General features: G+C 49.1%; 2 protein-coding genes and 1 long non-coding RNA gene across 7 annotated transcripts in view; 1 reads left to right on the top strand and 2 right to left on the bottom strand.

Annotated features, from left to right (window-relative positions):
- The window catches only part of RSF1 (remodeling and spacing factor 1), a 52,468-nt gene extending 47,508 nt beyond the window's left edge, over positions 1 to 4,960 (bottom strand). For both annotated transcript variants that reach the window (XM_083499239.1, XM_083499240.1), the window contains exon 1: positions 4,708 to 4,960. In XM_083499239.1, coding sequence (XP_083355365.1) covers positions 4,708 to 4,927 — 220 coding nt within the window. In that variant the 5' untranslated portion in view covers positions 4,928 to 4,960. The remainder of the gene's footprint in view (positions 1 to 4,707) is intronic.
- Positions 4,961 to 5,185: 225 nt separating this feature from the next.
- On the top strand, positions 5,186 to 24,535 carry AAMDC (adipogenesis associated Mth938 domain containing). Of its 4 annotated transcripts, none has more exons than XM_083500080.1 (4): positions 5,186 to 5,285; positions 14,162 to 14,314; positions 18,384 to 18,479; positions 24,220 to 24,535. In XM_083500080.1, the coding sequence occupies exons 2-4, from the start codon at positions 14,183 to 14,185 to the stop codon at positions 24,358 to 24,360; spliced, it is 369 nt and encodes a 122-aa protein (XP_083356206.1). In that variant the 5' UTR covers positions 5,186 to 5,285; positions 14,162 to 14,182; the 3' UTR covers positions 24,361 to 24,535. The 4 variants fall into 4 exon arrangements, with proteins under 4 accessions (XP_083356206.1, XP_083356205.1, XP_083356207.1 ...); XM_083500079.1 differs by lacking the exon at positions 5,186 to 5,285 and adding an exon at positions 5,389 to 5,513; XM_083500081.1 differs by lacking the exon at positions 5,186 to 5,285 and adding an exon at positions 7,326 to 7,348.
- Positions 22,919 to 24,213, bottom strand: LOC310705450. The gene is made up of 2 exons (XR_014525295.1): positions 23,969 to 24,213; positions 22,919 to 23,937 (listed from the first exon to the last, which is right to left on the bottom strand). It is a non-coding gene; the product is annotated as an uncharacterized lncRNA (long non-coding RNA).
- Positions 24,536 to 25,130: the final 595 nt, after the last annotated feature.

Here is a 25,130-nt window from a genome sequence, read left to right as displayed (position 1 = left end):
GTCCTGTTACCTAGGGATGGTGGGAGTTGTAGTCCCAAAACATCTGGAGGGCCGAGTTTGGCCATGCCTGGAATAAATCCTACTACACAAGTGCAATAAATTTGACTATCAAGGAATTTTTTAAAAACAGAGAGAGAGAGAATGCCCTGTGACAACACCATAAAGACAAAGTATTACAGCCTATGCTTTCATGAAGTAAAGTCCACTTCATCAGATGTGTATATACTGGCTACAATTGGTAGAGTTTTAGAAACACACTGCTGTCAAGAAACACTTGTCCAAAAGGCCTTATGCATATGTCCAAAAGTGCAATATGTATATCTTTGGCCTTTCAATATAAAACTCAAAATGTTTACATGGCAAGTCCAGTGACCATTCACTACTGCAATAACTGGCAATTATTTTTAATACGTTCTCACACACTTCTGCAGTTTCCAGTGTGTTGTTATGTAGATCAGTGTTCTTCGATCTTGGACCCCAGATGTGGTTGGACTACAACTCCCATAATCCATCACCACTGGCAAACTTGGCTATAGATGAGAAAGGTGCTTTTCAACTTATCCATAAATGATCTAGAACATGGGTAGGCAAACTAAGGCCTGGGGGCTGGATCTGGCCCAATCACCTTCTAAATCCGGCCCGCAGATGGTCCAGTAGAATGTGTCCCTTTATTTAAAATGCATCTCTGGGTTATTTGTGGGGCCTGTTTGGTGTTTTTACATGAGTAGAATGTGTGCTTTTATTTAAAAAGCATCTCTGGGTTATTTGTGGGGCATAGGAATTCATTCATTTCTCCCCCCCCCCAAAAAAATATTGTCCGGCCCCCCACAAGGCCTGAGGGACACTTGACCAGCCCTCTGCTGAAAAAGTTTGCTGACCCCTGATCTAGAGTTATGAGTGAGCAGTGAGGTACTGCTGACAATATTGTTCAGGGTTGTTAAAACAAAATGAGATTGTGGAGAGGTCCGAAGGGATATTTCCAAACTAAGTGAATGGGTGGTAAATGGTAAAAGAAATTCAGTGTAAACAAATATAAAGTGATGCACGGCTGTGGGAAAAAAGAAAAACAAAAACACCCACTCATAATTTCACAGATATACTCATGGGGTCTGGACTGGTGGTGACAGACTAGAAAAGAGACCTTGGGGTCATAGGGTGTAGCTTGATGAGTATGTTGACGCAGTGTGCGACAGCTGTGAAATAAGACAAATTCCATGCCATGGCTCATTAGGAAAGGAATTGAAAATAAATCTGCTATTATAATAATGCTGTTTCACAAATCTATGGTGAAATCACAATGGGAATCCTCTCTACACTTCTGGTCACATCACCTCAAAAAAGTTATTGTAGGATTGGGAATGTTTCAGAAAAGGGCAGCCAAAATGATCACAGGGATGGAACAATTCTAAAAATCTATGAGGAAAGACTGGAGCATTGGGGGCTTTTTAGAGAAAAGGTAAGAGAAACTTACAAAGTTCTGCACGGCATGGAGAAAGGAGACAGAGAAAAGCTTTTCTCCCTCTGCCGTTACACTAGAACTTGTGAATATTCAAAGAAGCTGAATGTTAAAAGATTCAGAAGAGAGAAAAGAAAGTACTTCTTTGTGCAGCGCATTGTTAGACTGTGGAACTTGCTCCCACAGAAGGCAATGATGGTCACTGGCTCGGATGGCTTTAAAAGAGGATTAGACAAATTCATGGAGGAGATGGCTATCAGTGGCAACTAGGCATGGAGGCTGTGCTCTACCTCCACAATTGGAGGCAGCAATGCTTCTGAATGCCAATTGCTGGAAACCACAGGAGGGGAGAGTTGCTCTTGTGCTTGTATCCTACTTGCTGGTTCCACACAGGCATCTCATTGCGAGAACAGGACGCTGGACGAGATGGGCCATTAACCTGATCCAGCAGGATCTTCTTATGTTCCTATGATGAGAGTTGTAGTCCAACCACATCTGGAGACTCAACATTGAAGCACATCCATCCTTTGTAAAACATATCTACCTCAGAGGTAAGGAATCACGCGCCCCCCTTCCAGATGTTTCTGGTCAATCATTTTTGCCTACCACTGGCCAAGACTGATGGGGATGAAGGAAACTGGAGTCCAACATTTGAAGGACCAGTTTCACTATCCCTGATCTATAGAAGCAACCTGCTTTTCATTACACAATAATCAATCCATTTCCAAATCCGTAAAGGGCAATAAACTAGACTCAACTGCATACTTTCAGATTAGATAGGCTGAAATCTCTAAATGAAAGCTCTGAGTGGACATCTACTTGGGAGTTCATTGTTAAAATGAGATTTGAACTGGAAAGCACCTAGGTCCCACTCTAGAACGTAATCCCTTCCAGCACCCTAACCCTTCACTAAATGACAGCCAAAGGAGAAAGATCACACTATGCTTCTTGAAAGATATTCCACTTCAGATTTTGGCACACCACTGGAAGACAGAATATAGATAGCACTTCTACTCCCGAAAGTAAAACTGAGTTCAGTTTAACATGCTAATACACCACAAAATTGTATAGCCTTATTATTTTTCAGAATTTTTTGTATAAAGGAATGAATAAATGTTATGTTGTCACAAAGCTGCCTGCAAGAAGGTTATATATAGTCCCATCAGCATTTAGATGAACTCAGTCCAACATATTCCCATAGGACTTTTTCAGAAGTGTGCATAGGGCTGCAGCCTAAGTGACAAGTTAATATTTTTTTATATAACTGCAATGACTTCCTCCAAAGAGTCCTGGGAACTGTAGTTTGGTGAGGTACTCCTAGTTCTGTATTACACGTGTCTGTCTACTCTAGCCTCTCTCACAAAACTAGAGGAAGGAGAGGACTATTAAACCAATGAAAGTCTGTACTGTAAATACATCCTTAGCATACTGGAGAAAAATCACTTATGTCCACTTGGACAGAGACAGCAGGGTAACACAGTCATTTGTTCCTGACACCTGACAAAAATGTTTCAAAGCAAAATGGAATAAACAATACTTTTAACTCCACAACAAAGTGCAAATGGAAGAAGAGAAAGAAAATAGGACCCTTTCCAAAATAAAGGTTCAGGTAAACAGCAAAGGTGCTATACAATTAACACAAAACTGAAGGTAAAATTTTCAAAAAAAAATCAGCTACTAAATAGAAATCTAACAGACAACACATACACAGCCCATCATGTAAACCCATTTTGTGTTCACTGTTAAAACAAACGTTTTAAAAATATACATAACCCCATAAGAAAATACTAGTAATGAAGACTATAGAAGCAGTTAAAAGCTATTTACACTGCTACTGGAAATTAGAACTGTGTGTCATACAACTTATTCAGGGAAATAAAGAGCTTCTTTAATATTTGTTTTGATTACCCATTCCAAAAGAATTATCGACAAAGAAACTGGCCAATAAGAATTTTCAATCTTGCAGAACGTCTTGGCTGAGAATAGCAGTGCCCTGCAAATCAGCCTATAAACAAGTCCACAAACTTACTAGCCAGCAAGCCTTTTTAGTAGACCACTGAAGGCTGGCTGATAAAGGGTGGAGCTGATGGCAAAGAAACCAGGAAGAAATATCGAGGACAGGAAATGGGGGTGGGGGGCCAGAGTTCCCCACATGCCACATCCAGTATCTCTCAAAAAACATCTCTCTATTTGAAAGACTTGCCCCTTCCTGTATTGGTCATTTTTCTCTCTCACTTCTCTCTCTCACACACAATAAGTTCTCCTGGACAGCTTCACCCGTAGTGATGTGTGACTTCCATTTCAGGACTAGTATGTCCCTAGCCATGTTACTATCAAGTTATTCAGGGGTTATTCCACATACTATCTAGGGTCAGGACAGAACATGCAAGGCTCCCTATAAGATCAGACAACATCTTTCCCAGATCCAAGGGAAAATTGGCCTTTATTCTCTTTTCCCAAACCAAACAAACGCTTATGCACACACACATGATTTACTACTATGTATAATGCCCTTCACCCGCAGATCTCAGGGCAGTTTGCAACATAAAAATACGAGATAAAAATAAGAGCAAAAACAAGATCAAATCCAATAACCCCCCTCTTTTTCATCTCCTCACCGTCCCACCCCTTTCCATCCCACTCCCCTCCTCCATCCTGCCCCACATTCCCTTCTGCAGGAATCTTAACTGCAAGCCCCTCGCGGGCAGGGACCTCCCCTTTATTTTGCTTCTGCACGGCGCTGCACAAACGAATCTCGCGCGAGAGGGGGAGGAAAGGGGCGGGAATAAGAAGGGCGGCCGCCCCCCCTCCCACCGCAAACACACACACGACGCAAAACCTGGGAACTGGGGTGGGGGGCCGTATCCCTCCTACCCCCTTCTCCCCCCACCCCTCCAAATAACATCCCAAACTGGGGGAGGAGGAAAAGGAGATTCCCATTGCGAGTGGGAGGGGCCTGATTAGGAGTGGAGGGGGGGTTAATGGAGAAGAGAGATGCCGCCTCTCCCCCCCCCCCAAGATAGGGGGCCGCCCCCTCGTGGGGTCCCCTGAGGAAGGGGAGATGCCTCCCCCTGCTGTGGAGATGGACGGGGTCGGGCCCTGCTTTGTGGTGGAAGAGGAGGGGCGGAAATAAAGGCCTCCCGGGGTAGTTTGTTGGGGGGGGGACAGGGACTCGAAGCCCCCCCCCAGGTTCCCAGCGAGCGCTCCCCCCCCCCACGGCGCGGCCCTGCGGAGAAAGGGGAGGCCCTCACCCTGCTCGCCGGGCTCCTGCGGCGCCTGCAGGACCCGCTCCAGCTCCGGGAAGGGCAGCTCGGGCAGGTCGAGGAGGGCTCCGTATCTCTCCAGGAAGGAGCACACGACGGCGAAGTTGGGCCACGAGCCGGGGCAGGACGGGCCCTCCGTCGGCGCGGCGGCAGGGGGGGGAGGAGGCGGAGGAGGAGGGGATGGGGGAGCCGCCGCCGCCGCCGCCATCTTGGAACCTGAGAGGATGGATGGAGAAGGAGAAGGGAGGGGGGACAGAGAGAGGGGAGGGGCGAAGGAGGCCGGCAGGGGGCGCTGCGGGCGGAGCGCGCCATCCCGGCATGCGCCGCGCGGAGGAGACGAGACGGTTCGCTCCAAGAGAAGGAGGACGCTGGGGGAAAGAGCGGCCCGGGCCCCTTCTAGGAAACCCGCGCTTGTTTTCCCTGTGGCTGAGGGAACGCAGGAACCAAAACGAGGCTGCCGAGGGGGCGGGCTGCCGGGGTTGGAGAGGGAGGGCGGGCGAGTGAGTGAGGAGCGGGGGCGGGGATAGAACGCCGCCCCGGCCAATCGCGGCGGAGGCTTGGGAAAGGTGTGTGGCGGCCATAATAATAATAATAAAAGGGGGGGGGGAGGAAAGCGGCTGTAGCGCCTCAGAAAAGGGAGGCGTGGCGGAAGGGGAGAAGTGGGCGTGAGGAAGCTTTTCAGTGGGCGCGGGCCGTGTCTGTATAGCGACTGCGTCCAATGACGGGCGGCAGAGGGCGCGTCCCGCCAGGGGAAGGCAGGGAGGGGAGGAAAGGCAGGTTGTTGGTCAGCGCAGGTAAGGTTTGGAGGGGAGCGGACTGGACCACTGTGTGCGGGGGGTGGGGGTGAAATTACCGCTGGCGCTGCAGTGAGAGTGGTTCTGCGGGAGGATAAATGGGACGGCTCATTTCCATGCACCCCTTGGGTGTTCGGAGGGAGGATTTAATGGGATATTTACCTGAGATCCCGCGGGGGGCGGGGCGTGAAGAAACCTCTCGATTCATAACTTCACTTAATTCTTTCTAAAGCGCTTTGTGGCACCTCAGAGACAAACATGAATAAGACTTAGAGAGTTAGTCTATAGTGCTGCTATTATTATTATTATTATTATTATTATTATTTTCTTGAATTTTTCTGCGAGTTTTTCTTGATTTTGTCTGTTTTCACTTTTGTAAACCACTCTGAAGTGTTTGGTTTTTTTAAAGGTGGCGTATACATTTTGTGAATGAACAAATAAATATTTGTTTAAATTTAAATTTACCGTATTTTTCGCTCTATAAGACGCACCAGACCACAAGACGCACCTAGTTTTGGGAGGAGGAAAACAAGAAAAAAATATTCTGAATCTCAGAAGCCAGAGCAGCAAGAGGGATCGCTGCGCAGTGAAAGCAGCGATCCCTCTTGCTGTTCTGGCTTCTGGGATAGCTGCGCAGCCTGCATTCGCTCCATAAGACGCACACACATTTCCCCTTACTTTTTAGGAGGAAAAAAGTGAGTCTTATAGAGCAAAAAATACGGTAGATAAATAAATATTTATACACTGCCTTTCCCCGCCCCCCACGATAGGGAACCAAGGCGGCTTACAGGCAAAAATAAGAACCACTACAAATTTAGGCAAAAAACAATCTTAACATTGATAGGAGCAGTGATGTTAAATTCTCAAGAATAATCTTTTGAAGAATACTCTCGAGAATATTCTCGGTTAATGAGGTGTGTACATTTAAAGCAGCTGTGTAGACAACACAGAATTTACAATTTGTGGAGAATTTTCTCCGGAGAATTTTCTAGCAGAGAATATTCTCACCTCACATCACTAGATAGGTTTTTGTGTGTGTATATGGTTTTAGTCCTATCAAAACCATACAAACGATCACAGCAAAAACAGCATGGCACAAGCCCTTTCTTTAAAAGCACTCAGTTCCCCAAAGCCTTTTGGGACAAGAAATTCTCCACCTGCTAGCAGAAGTATAGCAAGTCTTATCATCGTTAAGGAAGAAGCTCCAAAGTCTGGGAGCAGCCACAGAGAAGGCCCTTTTCCCCCTCAACAACTGCTCAAAGCCATCTTTCTTTTATACATGGAAAAGAAAATGGCAAAGAGGCTTGCATCACTAACAAACTTCAAAACAAAAAAATTCCTTCCAGTAGCACCTTAGAGACCAACTAAGTTTGTAATTGGTATGAGCTTTCATGTGCATGCACACTTCTTCAGATACCAAAGCTCATACCAATAACAAACTTAGTTGGTCTGTAAGGTGCTACTGGAAGGAATTTTTTTATTTTGTTTCGACTACGGCAGACCAGCACGGCTACCTACCTGTAACAAACTTCAAGCTACACTTTAGGAAATAGATAACCATGGAGTAAGTCTTGCTGAACTTCTGAGTAAACACATTCAGGGTTACGCTATGTGTCTTCATTGTAAGCTTTGTGGCACCTCTTAAAGGTTATCACATTTTATTGCGGGGTATAAGCTTTCACCGGCCAGAGTCCACTTCAATAGAAGCATTATCCTCGATAGGTGCATATATGTAAACTGTACTATGTACATCCGAAGCTTCTACCACATAATGGTTAATCTGTAAAAGGTTTTCACATCTCAGCGGCCCATGGAACTGGACTACCTGAAATAAGGTGAGCTTTCGTTCATATAATTTTAAAACTCTAATTTGAGTCCGGCAATTTTATCTGTTTAACTATAATAATAATTTATTATTTCTACCCCGCCCATCTGGCTGGGTTTCCCCAGCCACTGGGTGGCTTCCAACAGAAGGTTAAAAAGACATTAAAGCATTAGTCGTTAAAAACTTTCCTAAACAGGGCTGCCTTCCCTAAACCTCGCAGAAACCTCAGTTGGTCCAAAATGCAACAGCCAGATCACTGGCTGGGGTTCCGTTTAGATCTCGTGTAACCTCAGTTTTAAAACAGCTATACTGATTGCTAATTCATTTCCGGGCCCAATTTAAGGTGCTCAGGTTTGTGTTTAAAGCCCTAAATGACTCAAGCCCTAAATGATTGAAAGGCCACCTCCTTCCCTACAGTCCCTCATGGGTGCTAAAATCGGCAGAGGGGCCCCTCTTGGTAGTCCCTCTACCCTCGGAGGCGTTGGGGGATGGCGGTCTGCGTGAGGGCCTTCTCTGTGGTGGCCCCTAAGCTGTGGAACTCCCCACTGAGGTGTGTCTGGCACCTTCATAATGCAGCTTCCAGCGAATGCTGAGATGCACCGCTTTACCCTGGTTTTTGACACTTGAGGTGTATATTTTTAAGGACCCGCCTTATTCTACGGGTTATAGGGCGGCATATAAATTTAATAAATAAATAAAAAAAAAATAAATTCTTATGATTGTAAGTTCTTTAACCCAACCTGGAACCTTAGGGTGAAGGATGGGTAATTATTGATGATAACAATAGGGATATTGGTGTTCTTATGTTCATATTTTGTGTACCAATTGTACTACAAAAGGGTTCTTCACTGGCTGGCTGCAGAGGGTGGAACTGAACTTCTTTCTCAGAGGCAGTGCTGCTGCCGCCTGCCGGCTTTTCTCGTTGACTCTGTGGGTGCCCGGTCCCCACAATTATATTATTTTGGGTGCCCAAGCATCCACAGAGCCCTGGAGTTGGCTCCTATGGCATGTTTGTGTATGTTACTCAAGTTGCAAAGGCCCAGGTCTGATGTAAATAAATATCTTATCTATCTAGAACTGGTCCTTTAGAAAGGCCCCTTCAGTCTGTTTGATTAAAAGGAGGGTAGAAGGTTCTTGCACTGCTTCTGATACTCTGTGCAAAGGGCGTGCAGCAGTGGTGCCAAAGGTGTGGTCTATTTGCCAGCCTTACTTATTTTAATTTATATCCTATCTTTTGGTTATGGACATGGTTTTCCCGTTCTCAGTCTACAGGAAATGACAGTTTGTTACTTTGTGAGAGGCCCGCAATGAACCTTGGGCTTTTACATGCTTGTACAGTGGTACCTCGAGTTAAGTACTTAATTCGTTCCGGAGGCCGTTCTTAACCTGAAACTGTTCTTAACCTGAAGCACCACTTTAGCTATCGGGGCCTCCTGCTGCTGCCTCGCTGCCGGAGCACGATTTCTGTTCTCATCCTGAAGCAAAGTTCTTAACACAAGGTACTATTTCTGGGTTAGCGGAGTCTGTAACCTGAAGCGTCTGTAACCCGAGGTACCACTGTATTCTCCTTCTCTTTCGCACATTGGATGTGAGAGTCCACAGATGCCCTATTCTGGTTTTAATCTAATCACAATTGCCCTTGACACCCAAACACAGGAAACTGTGCTTTACATAAAGCTGATTTGGTTAGAACAAAACACATTTGATTGGTGGTTTCAGATCTTGGTTGGTAAACAACTCACAGTTTCCTGAGTTTGGATGTCACAGGGAACTGTGGTTAGTTTGACATCATAAGCAGAAACCTTCAATCTCTTCCTGCTGTTGTGCAGTGGGGAACACGTGATCCTAGGCTTGAAACGACTTGTTCACAGAGCAGGAAACTACTACGCTAAACCACAACAGAACGTTAAAACAGCAACTTAAAAACCCTGCGTGAATTTAAAAGTCTTTACCTGGCTCCAGAAAGGCGATCAAGAGTGCACCAACGGAGCTGGAACCCAAAAGCCCCCTTCTTCATAGCAATGCACTTCATTACACAGGAGCAACATTTGGAGCAATTCCTCCAAAGAGGATCTTAAGGTTCGGGTTGACATAAGCAGAAAGAGGCACCATTTCAGATAACTTGCTCCTGAGCCGTTTAAGGCCTTACAGGGTGAATAGGAAACCTTCAGCCATGAGGGCTTCATTCCTTTCTGAGCAGCCTTGCAGAGGTTAAAGTGAGGTTGGATGTGTGTAAATGGATGTGTCAGAAGTAGGCCTTTCAATTGGGTCAAGAAATGGACTTTTAATACTCTTCCAGTCCTAGCTTGAACCAGCAGCAGTTTCCGGACCTTTTCCAATACTAAACCATAGGTTCCAGTTGCACCTCTACTAAAAAAACGAGTGTTGTCGTTGTTTTAAATTAAAGCTTAGCTGTTATCCCTGCTCTTTTGCCACCAAACCTGTGTCTTTTTAAAAAAAATGATTGCTACATTCTGCTTTTGTGTCCACAGGATTAAGTATGCAGTACACCCTAATGGGGGCCACTGATGGTTCTTGCTCATTAGTTTGGCAGCGTGGGGGGAAGAGCGAGGGAAAATACACTTTTCTCATGCTGGGTGGGCAGGCAATCTTTGATGCGTCCAGACCCTTAGCGCTGATTCTTCTTGGCTTGGCATTTTGAAGCAGCGTGTTGGAGTCTTCTCTTGGCGATAAGGCGGGGAGCGAGGTTGAAAGGTTAGCCTTGCGTTATTTGATCCTTTGTGCCCCTGTCACCAGGCATTCCTGCTGGGGGGGGGAAATATCTGTTAATCCAAGACTTCACTTATATATGAAGGAAGAGAGGGAGGTGAGTTGTGGTTGTTTTAATGGCGGCAGTGATCTCCTTGCAAAGGATTTATCGGAAGAAAAACCTGAACAATTTAAAGTACCGTAGGGGTGTGTAGTAAGACGCATCTTGGACCGAGACTCCAGATTTAGCTGAAGCAAGAGCTCTGAGCCGCTCTGAGCATTGGGGTTTGGCTGCCTTTCCTGCCGCTTGGCGTGGAATAGAAATCGCTTTTATTTATGTAAGCATTGCGGAAGAGCAAGTGGCGATGCTTCGAGCAACTGCTAACATTCAGCGGAAGTCGGTTCCAGAGAGATTGGCAAGGCACTACACATACAGTTATGCCGCGCTTGGAAGAGTTGTGCCCCATCTGCACTTAAAGCAGTATCGTACCACTTTAAAAGTAATGGCTTCCCCTCAAAGAATCCTGGGAACTTTAGTTTAAGGATGCTGAGAGTTCCAAGGTGACCCCTGTTCCCCTCACAGGGCTACAGTTCCCCAAGTGGTTTAACAATCAATCTGTTTTCCCAGACTATTCTGGGAATTGTAGCTCTTAGCACCCTTAAAAGGTAAAGGTAAAGGGATCCCTGACCGTTAAGTCAAGTTGCGAACAACTCTAGGGTTGCGGCGCTCATCTCGCTTTATTGCCCGAGGGAGCTGGCGTACAGCTTCCAGGTCATGTGGCCAGCATGACTAAGCCGCTTCTGGCGAACCAGAGCAGCGCACGGAAACACCATTTACCTTCCCGCCGGAGCGGTACCGTAGGTGACTGCGGAGACCAAGTCTAGATCCACACGTCCTTCCACAGTGGGGACACAGGTTTCCGGGCAGGAGTTGATCATAGTGAGGGTTTGCCAAATGTGCCTTCCTCTTGGCACATTTCTCCCTTTCGTCCTGAGTTCGAGAGTCTTCAAAGCCCATGACACCTTTGGTAAAGGCTGTTCTCCAATTGGAGCGCTCGCAGGCCAGTGTTTCCCAGCTCACTGGCAGAAGAAGAGGGGGGTGGGGGTGCCATCGCGGCTGCCCCCCACCCATGCTGGGCGCCACGCTCCCACAGGTGTTGTGCCACTCCCACGCCTGCTCTCTGCCCCCACCCCCTGGTGCCGGAGCATAAAGCTCTGCCACTGTCCCAGCTGTCGGTGTTTATGCTACATTTTTTTAGGTTTTCCTTGAGAGCGTCTTTAAACCTCTTTTGTTGTCCACCGGCATTACGCTTTCCATTCTTAAGTTAGGAATAGAGTAGTTGCCTTGCAAGGCGATAATCGGGCATCCGAACAACATGACCAAGTCAATGAAGTTGATGCTGAAGAATCCTTGCTTCGACACTCAGCATCTCCCTCCTGCCACTCATCATTTTCTCTTGCCGTTTACTCTTGCAGATACTTCTGTCCTTTGCATAGTGTGTTAGTTTCTGTACACACACTCCTGGTGTTATGTACTGAGTTGAATAGGATCCAAACTGAAGCAGTCTGATTGGTCCTAGAACAATAGGATCCAAAATGCAGCAGTCTGATTGGTCCTAGAACAATAGGATTCAGAATGCAGCAGTCTGATTGGTCCTAGAACAATGCAGCAGCATGATTGGTTGGCAGGAACCACCCAATCCTGCTCCAGATAGAAGTGAATCCACAACCTGATTGGCTTACAGTAGAATTCCGGAATTAGCCAATCATGTGCAGCCCATTGTGTAAATAATGTATATAAAGCAGATACTATGAGGGGACTTCCATTCATTCCTCCTCACCACTATGAGCTGAATAAAGAGCATGAAATCACTTTGCGACTCTGAGTATATTTCACCTGGCAAGCGAGAAGCCTCATCAGAGTTTGAGGACACAGTCCAGCCAGGCAAAAACACTCCTCTGGAGGACCAATGGGGCTATGTGGCTGAAAGAGAGCCACCGAGTTCAGAGAGAGAGAACTGGCGAGGCTGCATTTGGTCATTGAGCCAGAGGCTTCCCACCCCAGCTTTAGCGTAATAAGAACGCCCACATCTTCACAGGTGTGGATTGATTAGACCAGGCACGTCCAACAGGTAGATCATGATCTATCAGTAGATCATTGGACGTCTGTGGTAGATCACTGATAGATCATGAGCTCCCCCAAAAAAGCTCAACAGTTACAGCCTGCACCCTCAAAAAACGGGGCTTTCCTCTTCCCTAAAAATAGCTTAATGGCAAGAGCAGTTAGACAATGGAATATAGAGGGTACATAGGAAGTGGAGGGATACCAGATTAGACAATTGGTTCAACCATATCATAGGGACACGGGTGGCACAGTGGTCTAAACCACTGAGCCTTGTGGGCTTGCCGATCAGAAGGTTGAGGGTTCGAATCCCTGCAACGGGGTGAGGTCCTGTTGCTCTGTCCCAGCCAACCTAGCAGTTCAAAAGCACAACAGCGCAAGTAGATAAATAGGTACCACTCCGGTGGGAAGGCAAACAGCATTTCCGTGCGCTCTGGTTTCCGTCAACGGTGTTCCATTGCGCCGGAAGCAATTTAGTCCTGCTGGCCACAGGACCCAGAAAGCTGTCTGTGGACAAACGCCGGCTCCCTCAGCCTGAAAGCAAGATGAGCGCCGCACCCCATAGTCACCTTTGACTGGACATAACCATCCTGGGGTCCTTTATCTTTTAACTTTACCTATACCCAGTGTGTGTTTTTTTCTGGGGGGACGCAGGAGGACGCATACCCCTAAACATTTTATGCATCTAAGATCTACTGTTAGATCCCCGGGAGGTTTTGGTAGATCACGGTTGATTGCTGGGTCCCTTTCCATTATTGAATTATAATCCTGCCTGCCCCCATGGCCCACCCTCCATGATCTGCAGAATGGAAGGCGGAGTATACTGATCTGTTGGTGAGTGCCTGTTCCCCTTCTTCCCTAAAAAAAAATCAACAACTTTGCCTTTAACTCACAAAAAACGGGGCTTTCCTCCTTCCTAAAACATGCTCAACAACTTTGACCTGAACCCCCCAAAAGGGGGTCAACCACTGCCAGTTTATAACTCTGTGTGTAGATCGCAGTCTCCTGGAAGTTGGCCACTCCTGGATTAGACTATATCCCATAATGATTTTGGGGTCAAACCCTTTACCTGAAAATGGGGATCGTCCAATAGGGAATGGCTCCCTCGCTCAGACACCCTCAGAAGAGTCCACTACCTTTTCTTGATGGCTTTTAAAACCACAGTTAGGTTGGGAAATGATCCATAATGAATTGGGGGGGGGGGGGGAAATGTTAAAGTACTTTCTCCCCCTCAAAACAGAGTCCTTTCTGATTGGGGATAATTCAGACAGAAATTCCCAGGGTTTCGAAAAAGGTTATTTATGTATGCCGCTACTGCAGCCTGTGTTTTCTTAGCCCCAAAATGGAAAACGAACGAGGTTCCAACCAAAAAAGAATGGCAACTGAAGTTGACAGAATATGCCAAACTCACAGACTTAACATGCAGAACAAGAGAACAAGAAGAACATACATGCAGAGAAGATTAGGAAACGTTTATTGAATATATGGGAAATAATTCTGTACAGCTGAAAATGCTGGCAGCATTAAGATAAATTCAACGGTGTAAATAAGTTTTGATGGATGCAATAATGGAGTACTGAATGGTTTAGTTTATGTAAAATATGCAGGGATTTATGATATGTAAAATGAACCATGGAACGAGAAGGGAAGATATCCTTAAGATATCTACATCTTAAGGATGTTAAATGAATACTTTAAATTGTAAAGCAGAAATACACACACACACACACACACACACACACACACACACACACACAGTACCTCGGGTACCTCCCGCTGCTGCTGCACCACCACTGCAAGATTTCCGTTCTCATCCTGAAACAAAGTTCTTAACCTGAAGCACTATTTCTGGGTTAGCGGAGTCTGTAACCTGAAGCGTATGTAACCCGAGGTACCACTGTGTATATATACACACACACACACACACACATACCTAAAACCACTGTTACAGCACTGTTAGGCTGTCCTCATGTTCACTCTCTTATCTTTCAGACCGTCAAAATCCATCTGAAGATGTCTTCTCCTGAAATCGCTTCTCTCTCTTGGGGCCGGATGACTGTCAAAGGCTGTTCCACGACTTACAAGGACTGTAAAGTCTGGCCTGGGGGTAGTCGGACTTGGGACTGGAGAGAGACGGGAACTGACGTACGTGCCTTTGCTCACCCTCTTCTTAGTTATCTGGGGGGCCACTTGAGTATTGTAGACTTGGGCTGTAGCTACACAGCTATAAAAAAACGCTCTGAAAACGCTCTGAAAAAACCCTGTTTTCATAGAGTTCCAATTTCAGCTCTACAGCGCCATCTGGTGTCGCAGTGTTGTAACACGTTTATAACGCTTTGTTTTTGCTAATGTAGCCAAGTCTTTGGAAGAGGTTCAGAAAAGGGCAGCCAAAGCGGGTGGAGTGACTCCCCACTGAGAAAAGTTTGAGGCATTTGGGCCTTTGAGTTTAGAGAAAAGGCAGGTATTTGTCGACCTGGCTGGAATTTATGAAATGGCAACATGGCATGGAGAAAGTGGGAAGAGAAGGTTTTCCCCCTCTTTGTGCTAGAAATTGTGAATATCCAATGAAGCTGAATGTTGGAAGATTCAGGATAGAGGGAAAAAATTCTTCTTTGTGCAGCACCTTGTTAGACTGCGGAACTCTCTTCCACAGGAGGCAGCGGTGGCCACAAACTTGGATGGTCTTAAAAGGGGATTAGACAGATTCATGGCTTTCAGACATTAAGAGCTGTTTGGGGGGGGGCGATCTCACTTGGAGGGGGGGTTCTACTTCATTCCATTTCCCGCCTCCCATGCCTCAGTTTCCTTCCTCCCAAAAATCTCCCTTTCTAATTCTCAGGGCCTACATAGTTATTGAATATTGCATGCTGGGAGCGAAGAAATCTGCTCTATGTGCTGTAGGGTGTTTCATAAAAAAACTCCCCCCCCCCGAAAATGCCTGCTCCAAAAGTCTTATCTTACAACACTATGGATTATATAGCTATATCTGAAAATCCATGCATATCAGTTAATATCTTGACCCTCCTCCACGAAAATAATGATAATATAATAAAAAAAAACGTTATACCCCGCCTTTCCCGGTTCAGAAAACCGGGCTCAGGGCGGCTAACAACAAATTTAAAGCAATTGATGCAACAAAAACAGCTTAAATTACAGTATAAAATGTGAATAACAATAAATTCAGAATTCAAAAATCAATTTAGGGGGGAAATCCATCCAATAAGCATTAGATGATCACCAGGGCTAGCTGGCTAAATTAGTCCTATTTGGGCCAGCGAGGAGACCAGGGGAGAATTAGCTGTGGGATCCCAGAGCGGGTAATCTTCATAAAAAGAGGAGAGGGAGGGAAGGAAGGGGAATAAAAGATCAGGCTAAGTTCAAATGGAAAGCCAGGCGAAAATAGCTGTTTACTTGGGCGTTTTCCTATGTCATGAAGGCTGAAATTTCCATTCAGTGGAGCAGGGTCAAGATATTAACTGATATGCATGAAATTTCAGATATAGCTATATATTCTCTAGTTTAGTAAGATAAGACCTTTGGAGCAGGCATTTTTTTTAAAAAAAAGTTTTTTATGAACTGCCCTAATGTGCTGTGGGTTTCATCTAAAACAATAGACCTTTGCAGCGGTGGGGGTGAAGGATAGAGGAAGGGAATTTTCTCCCTGTTTTCACAGCAGCTACTATTTTTACTTTAAATAATTTTTTAAAAAAGAAACCTCAGCTGCCGCAGCTCTCATAAACCCAATTATCTTCTTCTGCCCCTTCACTCGACACTAATCAGTTCCAACTTGAGGTGCCCACTACAGCTCACCTCAAGGTCCTATTTTCTAAAAGATCTGGGTTCTTCCCCACCCCTTTCTCCCTGTAAAAGAAAATAAAAATACTGTTTTGCTAAAACATCACACACACACACACCCCCCACATACACACAAACATCAGGTCTTTTGTGCTGCCTGGAAATAAAATCCTCTTTTTCTTCCTCTTTCACGGCACCGCTGTTTCCAGAGCGTTCCTTGCTGGCTGCAGAACCTTTCAACCAGCCAATTATTGTAATTACAGTAAACCCAGACCTCCTTTTTCTTTTTGTTGAGGTTGTCATGTGACCAACCATTAAAAGTGTTCCAGAGTGTTTGGGGGTGGGCTTTTTTTTTTTAAAAGCTACGGGGAAGAAAAACCTCTCTCTCCCTCCTTCCGCCTGCCAGGCAAATCACAATCTGAATTATCCTGCATGCCTGTCTTCTTCCATGTTGCCCATTGCAAAGATAATCTGTCACCAGCTGGGTTAAACCAAGTGAATTTACCCCTTTCACAACTGCGGTCCAGCCTTAGCAGGTTAGGGGAAAATACTTGACCACAAAAAGGCCTTATATGGGAGGCGGATAAATTGTCAATGATGCCTACCTGTACCTTGAATGGAACCGCCCATTTGGACAGAAGCCAGAGGTTCTTAGGCTGCGGGGCAGTTACGAAACAAAAAACGCTGCGAAGCTTCTGTCGGAAGCTAAAAATAGTCTGGCAAATGCTCGGAAGTCTATTTGGAACAGCTGTGCATTGTGTGCAAACGTCTTGTCTGCAAACTTCACAGACCGTGGATGGCTGCCAGCCGTCCACTTATTATGCAGATTTAAGTTACGAATTGCAACTTCAAGTTTAGCAGAAGTAACAACTGAAATGAAAAGGACATGTCTGTCTGCCTTTGTTGCTGTCGTTTAGTCGTGTCCGACTCTTCGTGACCCCCTGGACCAGAGCACGCCAGGCATTCCTGTCTTCCACTGCCTCCCGCAGTTTGGTCAAACTCATGTTCGTAGCTTCGAGAACACTGTCCAGCCATCTCGTCCTCTGTCGTCCCCTTCTCCTTGTGCCCTCCATCTTTCCCAACACCAGGGTCTTTTCCAGGGAGTCTTCTCTTCTCATGAGGTGGCCAAAGTCTTGGAGCCTCAGCTTCAGGATCTGTCCTTCCAGTGAGCACTCAGGGCTGATTTCCTTCAGAATGGAGAGGTTTGATCTTCTTGCAGTCCATGGGACTCTCAAGAGTCTCCTCCTGCACCATAATTCAAAAGCATCAATTCTTCGGCGATCAGCCTTCTTTAGGGTCCAGCTCTCACTTCCATACATTGCTACTGGGAAAACCATAGCTTTAACTATACGAACCTTTGTCGGCAAGGGGATGTCTGCTTTTAAAGATGATGTCTAGGTTTGTCATCGCTTCTCCCAAGAATCAAGTGTCTTGTCATTTTGTGACTGCTGTCACCATCTGCAGTGATCAGATGTCTGCCTTAGTATACCAAAACATCTCTTACCCTCATAAAGTTCTTAATGTTGAGTAAAAAAATCTCCTTTCTTATAACTTCCCTCCAGGGCAGAAAATAAGCTCGTTCCATCTTCCACGTGACAGTTCTTTAGATATTTGAAGAAGGCTAATAATAATAATAATAATTTATTTATACCCTGCCCATCTGGCTGGGTTTCCCCAGCCATTCTGGGCGGCTTTCAACAGAATGTTAAAATACAATAATCTATTAAACATTAAAAGCTTCCCTAAACAGGGCTGCCTTCAGATATCTTCTAATAGTCTGGTAGTTGTTTTTCTCTTTGACATCTGGTGGGAGGGCGTTCCACAGGGCAGGCACCACCACCGAGAAGGCCCTCTGCCTGGTTCCCTGTAACTTGACTTCTCACAGGGAGGAAACTGCCAGAAGGCCCTTGGCGCTGGACGTCAGTGTCTGGGCTGAACGATGGGGGTGGAGACGCTCCTTCAGGTATACTGGACTGAGGCCGTTTAGGGCTTTCAAGGTCAGCACCAACACTTTGAATTGTGCTCGGAAAAGTACTGGGTGCCAGGTCTTTCAAGACCGGTGTTATGTGGTCTCGGAGGCCGCTCCCAGTCACCAGTCTAGCTGCCACATTCTGGATTAGTTGTAGTTTCTGGGTCACCTTCAAAGGTAGCCCCACATAGAGCGCATTGCAGTAGTCCAAGCGAGAGATAACCAGAGTATGCGCCACTCTTCATACCCAACTCCTTCAACCGTTCCTCCCAAGGCTTGGTTTCCAGACCCTTGATTATCTTGGTCACCCTCCTCTGCACACCTTCCAGCTTGTCAACATCCTTCTTAAATTGTGGCGCCCAGAACTGGACACAGGGCTCCAGGTGGGGTTTAACCAAGGCGGAACAGAGCCTTATTATTTAACGCCTTTCCCTTTACTTCCAAATGCAGCATGTTCCAGGTGTGCAGCCCGCAGATGTGGAAGAAGTTGTTCGGAAGGGCGCCGAGACGTTAGTGATTGGCCGTGGCATGAGCGAAGCCTTGCAGGTACTTTTGCTAGGCTTGGTGGGACTGGGGGTCTGGTTGCAAAATTCAGAATCCAGTGGGGGGTATGGTGACATTCCAGCACCTATTATTGGAAGTCCTGCATAGCATTCTATTGCCAGCCAATTGACACTAGCTGAGTATTATTCTAGGGACGCGGGTGGCGCTGTGGTCTAAACCACAGAGTCTAGGACTTGCCGATCACAAAGTTGGCGGTTCGAATCCCCGTGACAGGGTGAGCTCCTGTTGCTCGGTTCTGCTCCTGCCAACCTAGCAGTTCGAAAGCACATCAAAGTGCAAGTAGATACAGTAGTGCCCCGCAAGACGAATGCCTCGCAAGACAAAAAACTCGCTAGACGAAAGGTTTTTTCGTCCGCGATTTGCCTCGCAAGACGAATTCCCCTATGGGCTTGCATCGCAAGACGAAAGCCCATAGGGAAATCTCCGGGGACCTCTTTTAAATGCTAGAGGTGGGGAGCAAAGCCTTTCCCCCCCCTCCGGCCTTCAGAAGAGGTCCAGGAAGGCTGGCGGGGGCCAAAAGGCTTTGCTCCCCAGGGCCAGCATTTTAAAAGCAGTCCGGGATAGCAGGGAAGCGCTTCCTGCTATCCCGGACGGCTTTTGAAGGCAGGAGAGATCCGCGAAGCCTGGGCGCGCTGCGCGCAGGCTTCGGCATGCCGGCAAGTCTCCGCCAGCAGCGGCAGAGCTGCCGCTGCTGGCAGAGAGATCCGCGAAGCCTGGGCGCGCTGCGCGCAGGCTTCGGGATGCCGGCAAGTCTCCGCCAGCAGCGGCAGAGCTGCCGCTGCTGGCAGAGAGATCCGCGAAGCCTGGGCGCGCTGCGCGCAGGCTTCGGGATGCCGGCAAGTCTCCGCCAGCAGCGGCAGAGCTGCCGCTGCTGGCAGAGAGATCCGCGAAGCCTGGGCGCGCTGCGCGCAGGCTTCGGTATGCCGGCAAGTCTCCGCCAGCAGCGGCAGAGCTGCCGCTGCTGGCAGAGAGATCCGCGAAGCCTGGGCGCGCTGCGCGCAGGCTTCGGGATGCCGGCAAGTCTCCGCCAGCAGCGGCAGAGCTGCCGCTGCTGGCAGAGAGATCCGCGAAGCCTGGGCGCGCTGCGCGCAGGCTTCGGGATGCCGGCAAGTCTCCGCCAGCAGCGGCAGAGCTGCCGCTGCTGGCAGAGAGATCCGCGAAGCCTGGGCGCGCTGCGCCCAGGCTTCGGGATGCCGGCAAGTCTCCGCCAGCAGCGGCAGAGCTGCCGCTGCTGGCAGAGAGATCCGCGAAGCCTGGGCGCGCTGCGCGCAGGCTTCGGGATGCCGGCAAGTCTCCGCCAGCAGCGGCAGAGCTGCCGCTGCTGGCAGAGAGATCCGCGAAGCCTGGGCGCGCTGCGCGCAGGCTTCGGGATGCCGGCAAGTCTCCGCCAGCAGCGGCAGAGCTGCCGCTGCTGGCAGAGAGATCCGCGAAGCCTGGGCGCGCTGCGCGCAGGCTTCGGCATGCCGGCAAGTCTCCGCCAGCAGCGGCAGAGCTGCCGCTGCTGGCAGAGAGATCCGCGAAGCCTGGGCGCGCTGCGCACAGGCTTCGGGATGCCGGCAAGTCTCCGCCAGCAGCGGCAGAGCTGCCGCTGCTGGCAGAGAGATCCGCGAAGCCTGGGCGCGCTGCGCGCAGGCTTCGGGATGCCGGCAAGTCTCCGCCAGCAGCGGCAGAGCTGCCGCTGCTGGCAGAGAGATCCGCGAAGCCTGGGCGCGCTGCGCACAGGCTTCGGGATGCCGGCAAGTCTCCGCCAGCAGCGGCAGAGCTGCCGCTGCTGGCAGAGAGATCCGCTGGGAAGGAATCCCTTGGACCCCCGCCGGACTTCAAAAGAGCTTCGGGAAGTCCAGCGGGGGGCCAAGGGATTCCCTCCCAGCCGCCCGCCTTTAGAAGCGCTCGGGGGAACACCTGCCCCCGCCGCCCCACTTCGGAAAGCTGTTCCGAAGTGGGGCGGGCAGGCGGGGACACCCGCCCCCGCCGCCCCACTTCGGAAAGCTGTTCCGAAGTGGGGCGGGCGGCGGGGAAACCTGGCCCCGCCGCCCCACTTAGGAAAGCTGTTCCGAAGTGGGGCGGGGGGGGGCGGGGACACCCGGCCCCGCCGCCCCACTTCGGAAAGCTGTTCCGAAGTGGGGCGGGCAGGCGGGGACACCCGCCCCCGCCGCCCCACTTCGGAAAGCTGTTCCGAAGTGGGGCGGGGGGCGGGGACACCCGGCCCCGCCGCCCCACTTCGGAAAGCTGTTCCGAAGTGGGGCGGGCAGGCGGGGACACCCGCCCCCGCCGCCCCACTTCGGAAAGCTGTTCCGAAGTGGGGCGGGGGGCGGGGACACCCGCCCCCGCCGCCCCACTTCGGAAAGCTGTTCCGAAGTGGGGCGGGGGGCGGGGACACCTGGCCCCGCCGCCCCACTTCGGAAAGCTGTTCCGAAGTGGGGCGGGGGGGGGGCGGGGACACCCGGCCCCGCCGCCCCACTTCGGAAAGCTGTTCCGAAGTGGGGCGGGCAGGCGGGGACACCCGCCCCCGCCGCCCCACTTCGGAAAGCTGTTCCGAAGTGGGGCGGGCAGGCAGGGACACCCGCCCCCGCCGCCCCACTTCGGAAAGCTGTTCCGAAGTGGGGCGGGGGGCGGGGACACCTGGCCCCGCCGCCCCACTTCGGAAAGCTGTTCCGAAGTGGGGCGGGGGGGGCGGGGACACCTGGCCCCGCCGCCCCACTTCGGAAAGCTGTTCCGAAGTGGGGCGGGGGGCGGGGACACCTGGCCCCGCCGCCCCACTTCGGAAAGCTGTTCCGAAGTGGGGAGGGGGGGCTGGAACACCTGGCCCCGCCGCCCCACTTCGGAAAACTGTTCCGAAGTGGGGCGGGGGGGGCGGGACACCTGCCCCATCCGCCCCACTTCGGAAAGCTGTTCCGAAGTGGGGCGGGGGGCGGGAACACCTTCTGAAGGCGGGCAGGGGGCGAAAGTCTTTGTCCCCCCTGCCTGCCTTCCCAGGGGCTTTTAAATCGCCCCGGACAGCGGAGAAGTCCTCCGCTGTCCGGAGCGATTTTAAAATGCCGCTCGCCAGCATTTTAAGATAGCCCCGCACAGCGGAGAAGTCCTCCGCTGTCCCAGGGTTTTTTAAAATGCTGGGGGTGGGAAGAAAAGCCCTTGTCCCCCCCCCCAGCCTTCAGAAGAGGTCCGGGGACAGACTGTCCCCGGACCTGGTCTGAAGGTGGTTTCCCTAGGAACGCATTAATTGATTTTCAATGCATTCCTATGGGAAACCGTGCATCGCAAGACGAAAAAACCGCAAGACGAAGAGAATTGCGGAACGAATTAATTTCGTCTTGCGAGGCACCACTGTAAATAGGTACTGTTCCAGCAGGAAGGTAAACAGCGTTTCCGTGCACTGCTCTGGTTCCCCAGAAGCGGCTTAGTCATGCTGGCAACATGACCCGGAAGCTGTACGCCGGCTCCCTCGGCCAATAAAGCGAGATGAGCGCCGCAACCCCAGAGTTGGCCACGACTGGACCTAATGGTCAGGGGTCCCTTTACCTTTACGTATTATTCTAGATTTATTCATGAATAATACAGGGAACCCCTGATTATGTTCCAGGTCTCCCTGTCTGTAACTGAAATTGCATATATTGAGAGCACCCTGGAGGGGCAGCAGGACTTGCATAGCTGACATGCAGGGAAACGTCTTCCCTGAACACCAGCTAAGATCTTCAACGAAGACCAGGCAGCAGGATTTATGATTTTATTGTTTGGTCTTATGCTTTAATATTGTTGTAAGTCACTGCAATATATTTTTATGATACAGTGGTATATAAAAAAAATTTATAGGTAAATAAAACTAAGAGTTTTCAGGAGGTGTTTAATACCAGTGCAGGGACGCGGGTGGAGCTGTGGGTTAAACCACAGAGCCTAGGGCTTGCTGATCAGAAGGTCAGCGGTTCGAATCTCCGCGATTGGGTGAGCTCCCGTTGCTCGGTCCCTGCTCCTGCCCACCTAGCAGTTCGAAAGCACATCAAGTGCAAGTAGATCAATAGGTACCACTCCGACGGGAAGGTAAACGGCGTTTCCATGTGCTGTTCTGGTTCGCCAGAAGTGGCTTAGTCATGCTGGCCACATGACCTGGAAGCTGTACGCCGGCTCCCTCGGCCAATAAAGTGAGATGGGCGCCGCAACCCCAGAGTCAGCCACGACTGGACCTAATGGTCAGGGGTCCCTTTACCTTTTACCTTAATACCAGTGCAGCTAACTCTGACAGCTAGCCTGGGTTCAAAACGATGCCCAGGTTCCAGCTATGTGGGAATGGCTAAGGGAATGTCTTGAACTAGCTGAAACTGACAAGAGACTGGACAGATTTGATTCCTAAGAGGAACAGCATGTTTTATGGCACAAAGTATGTTGAAAGTAATGTGGTTGGTTTTTTGCAAATTTTGGAAACATTAGACTTGAAAGTCATTTATTTATGTGAAGTGTGATTTATGCATACATGTGGCAACCATTTCGGTCGACAGGGGTTCTGCCCCACTCCAGGTCCAAAGGGACTAGGGGATGGGTGCTATCTGGTTTTCAGCATCGCAATATATCATCAGCTAAACATCGCAGTATACTGATACAACCCAAAAGTGTTTCTCCGCGCACGCATGCGCAGAAGCGGTCTACTGCTTCTCCTCCGGTTGCGAAAACCTCGGGATCCAGCCGGACCTCTGGAAAGGATCCCATTCACAACTGGAGGTACCACTGTACGTACAGTCGTGCCTTGGCTCCTGAACGCCTTGGGAGTCGAACGTTCCAGCTCCCGGACGATCGAAACCCGGAAGTGAGTGTTGCAGTTTTTGAATGTTCTTTTGGAAGCCGAACATCCAACGGGGCTTCCAATTGGCTGCAGGAGCTTCCTGCAGCCAATCAGAAGCCACGTTTTGGTTTGTTAACATTTCGGAAGTCAAACGGACTTCCGGAACAGATTCTGTTTGACTTCCAAGATACGACTGTATATCACGATGTCTGAAATAAGGATGGCACTATGCAGAGGCATCAGCTGGCTTCATGGTTTTTCCTGCATCGTGATTTCAGCCAACACCTGCTCTTGTGATTTGTGCTCCCTGCAGGAGGCAGGGGGAGAGCTGAGTCGGCAGTTCACAGGGGCTGCAGGAATCGAGAGAAGCATCGGCTTGGGTTCACGGTTTTTCCCACATTGTGATTTTTGCATAGCACACACACACATCATGATACACGATACAGTGGTACCTCGGGTTACATACGCTTCAGGTTACAGACTCCGCTAACCTAGAAATATTACCTCGGGTTAAGAACTTTGCTTCAGGATGAGAACAGAAATCGGGCTCTGGCGGCGTGGCGGTAGCGGCAGGAGGCCCCATTAGCTAAAGTGGTGCTTCAGGTTAAGAACAGTTTCAGGTTAAGAACAGACCTCCAGAACGAATTAAGTTCTTAACCAGAGGTACCACTGTATATTGCCAGGCCCAAAATTATGAAACTGATATTACGATAGGGACTTCAGGCTGGTTTGGGACAATATATTGATATATTGCCCAGCCCTAAAAAGGACTTGCACATTGGCAGTTGTGAATCAATTGGATGAGCGCAAAACGGTCGCTGTGTGTATTTCAAAGTATAAAAAAGAGAAAGGGAGCCGCTAACTGGGTTTTATGCATGTTAGCAATGAAGTTACAGCTTGTGTGCAAGAAGAGACTCCTCTCTGACTCTTTTCTCTTCCCGATTTCTCAAGGTGCCGTCATCCACCGTGGACTACCTGAAGAGCCATGGAATTGATGTACTGGTCCTGCAGACGGAAAAAGCTGTGAAAGAGTACAACGCTTTGGCCAGCAAAGGGGTCAAAGTGGGTGGGGTCTTCCATTCCACCTGCTAAAGCAAACTTCCCCAACTTGGTGTCCCCCAGATGATTTGGGTTGCAGCTCCCATAAGCCCCTGTGAGGCTGTCTGCGGGCACCAGGTTGGCAAAGCCTGCTTAGAGAGATGAAGCCACCTCTCCCTTTCAACCGTCTTGTGCCTTCATGTGAATAAAAGAGAGCACTTTTGGGTCAGCAGGCAGTCTGTATGCATCGCTGTGTGCCAAGTCTTGAAAGCTTTCAAAACAAAACCACGAATGCTGAATTTCACTAGCCTAGGAGTCAAAAGGTTTAAAAGTGGGCAGCAGTCGTGAAGCCACACGGCCAAGAGTGCCTTGCAATTTCAATTCAGGATTCCTGAACATTAAAGAGTCCTGCAGGATCAGGCCAACGGCCTGTCTAGAAACCCGCAAACATGGCATTGCCACCTTTGGTCGGGCAAAATAAGGGACAGGATTGGGGGGGGCTAAAATTTGCTTTACCTGGTGCAGAAATGACTTCAATGGGCTGTTTCCAATGCTGGTCCTAACTCATAGAGGACACCCAATGAAGTTTGTGGATCTAAGTTAGCAATGGACATTAATTTCAACGACTCGCATCCTCCCCACCTGCTGAATTTCCGCCAGTTAGACAAATGGTCTAGAGTCTTGCAGCTCTGGGCAGACAGGCAAGATCAGGAAGCTAATCAAGCCATAGGCCGCCCATTGTGAGGTTTCTTTAATGCAGAGCTGCGCAGGACTGCAGTATTGGGGATATTTGGCTTCAGGCAACATCACACATTCGCTCCAAA

This window comes from Podarcis liolepis, assembly GCF_965112155.1.
Source record: "Podarcis liolepis genome assembly, chromosome: 4".
Classification (NCBI taxonomy): Eukaryota; Metazoa; Chordata; class Lepidosauria; order Squamata; family Lacertidae; genus Podarcis; species Podarcis liolepis.
The sequence above is the reverse complement of the archived record's forward strand: the minus strand, read 5'-3'. Positions and strand labels throughout refer to the sequence as shown.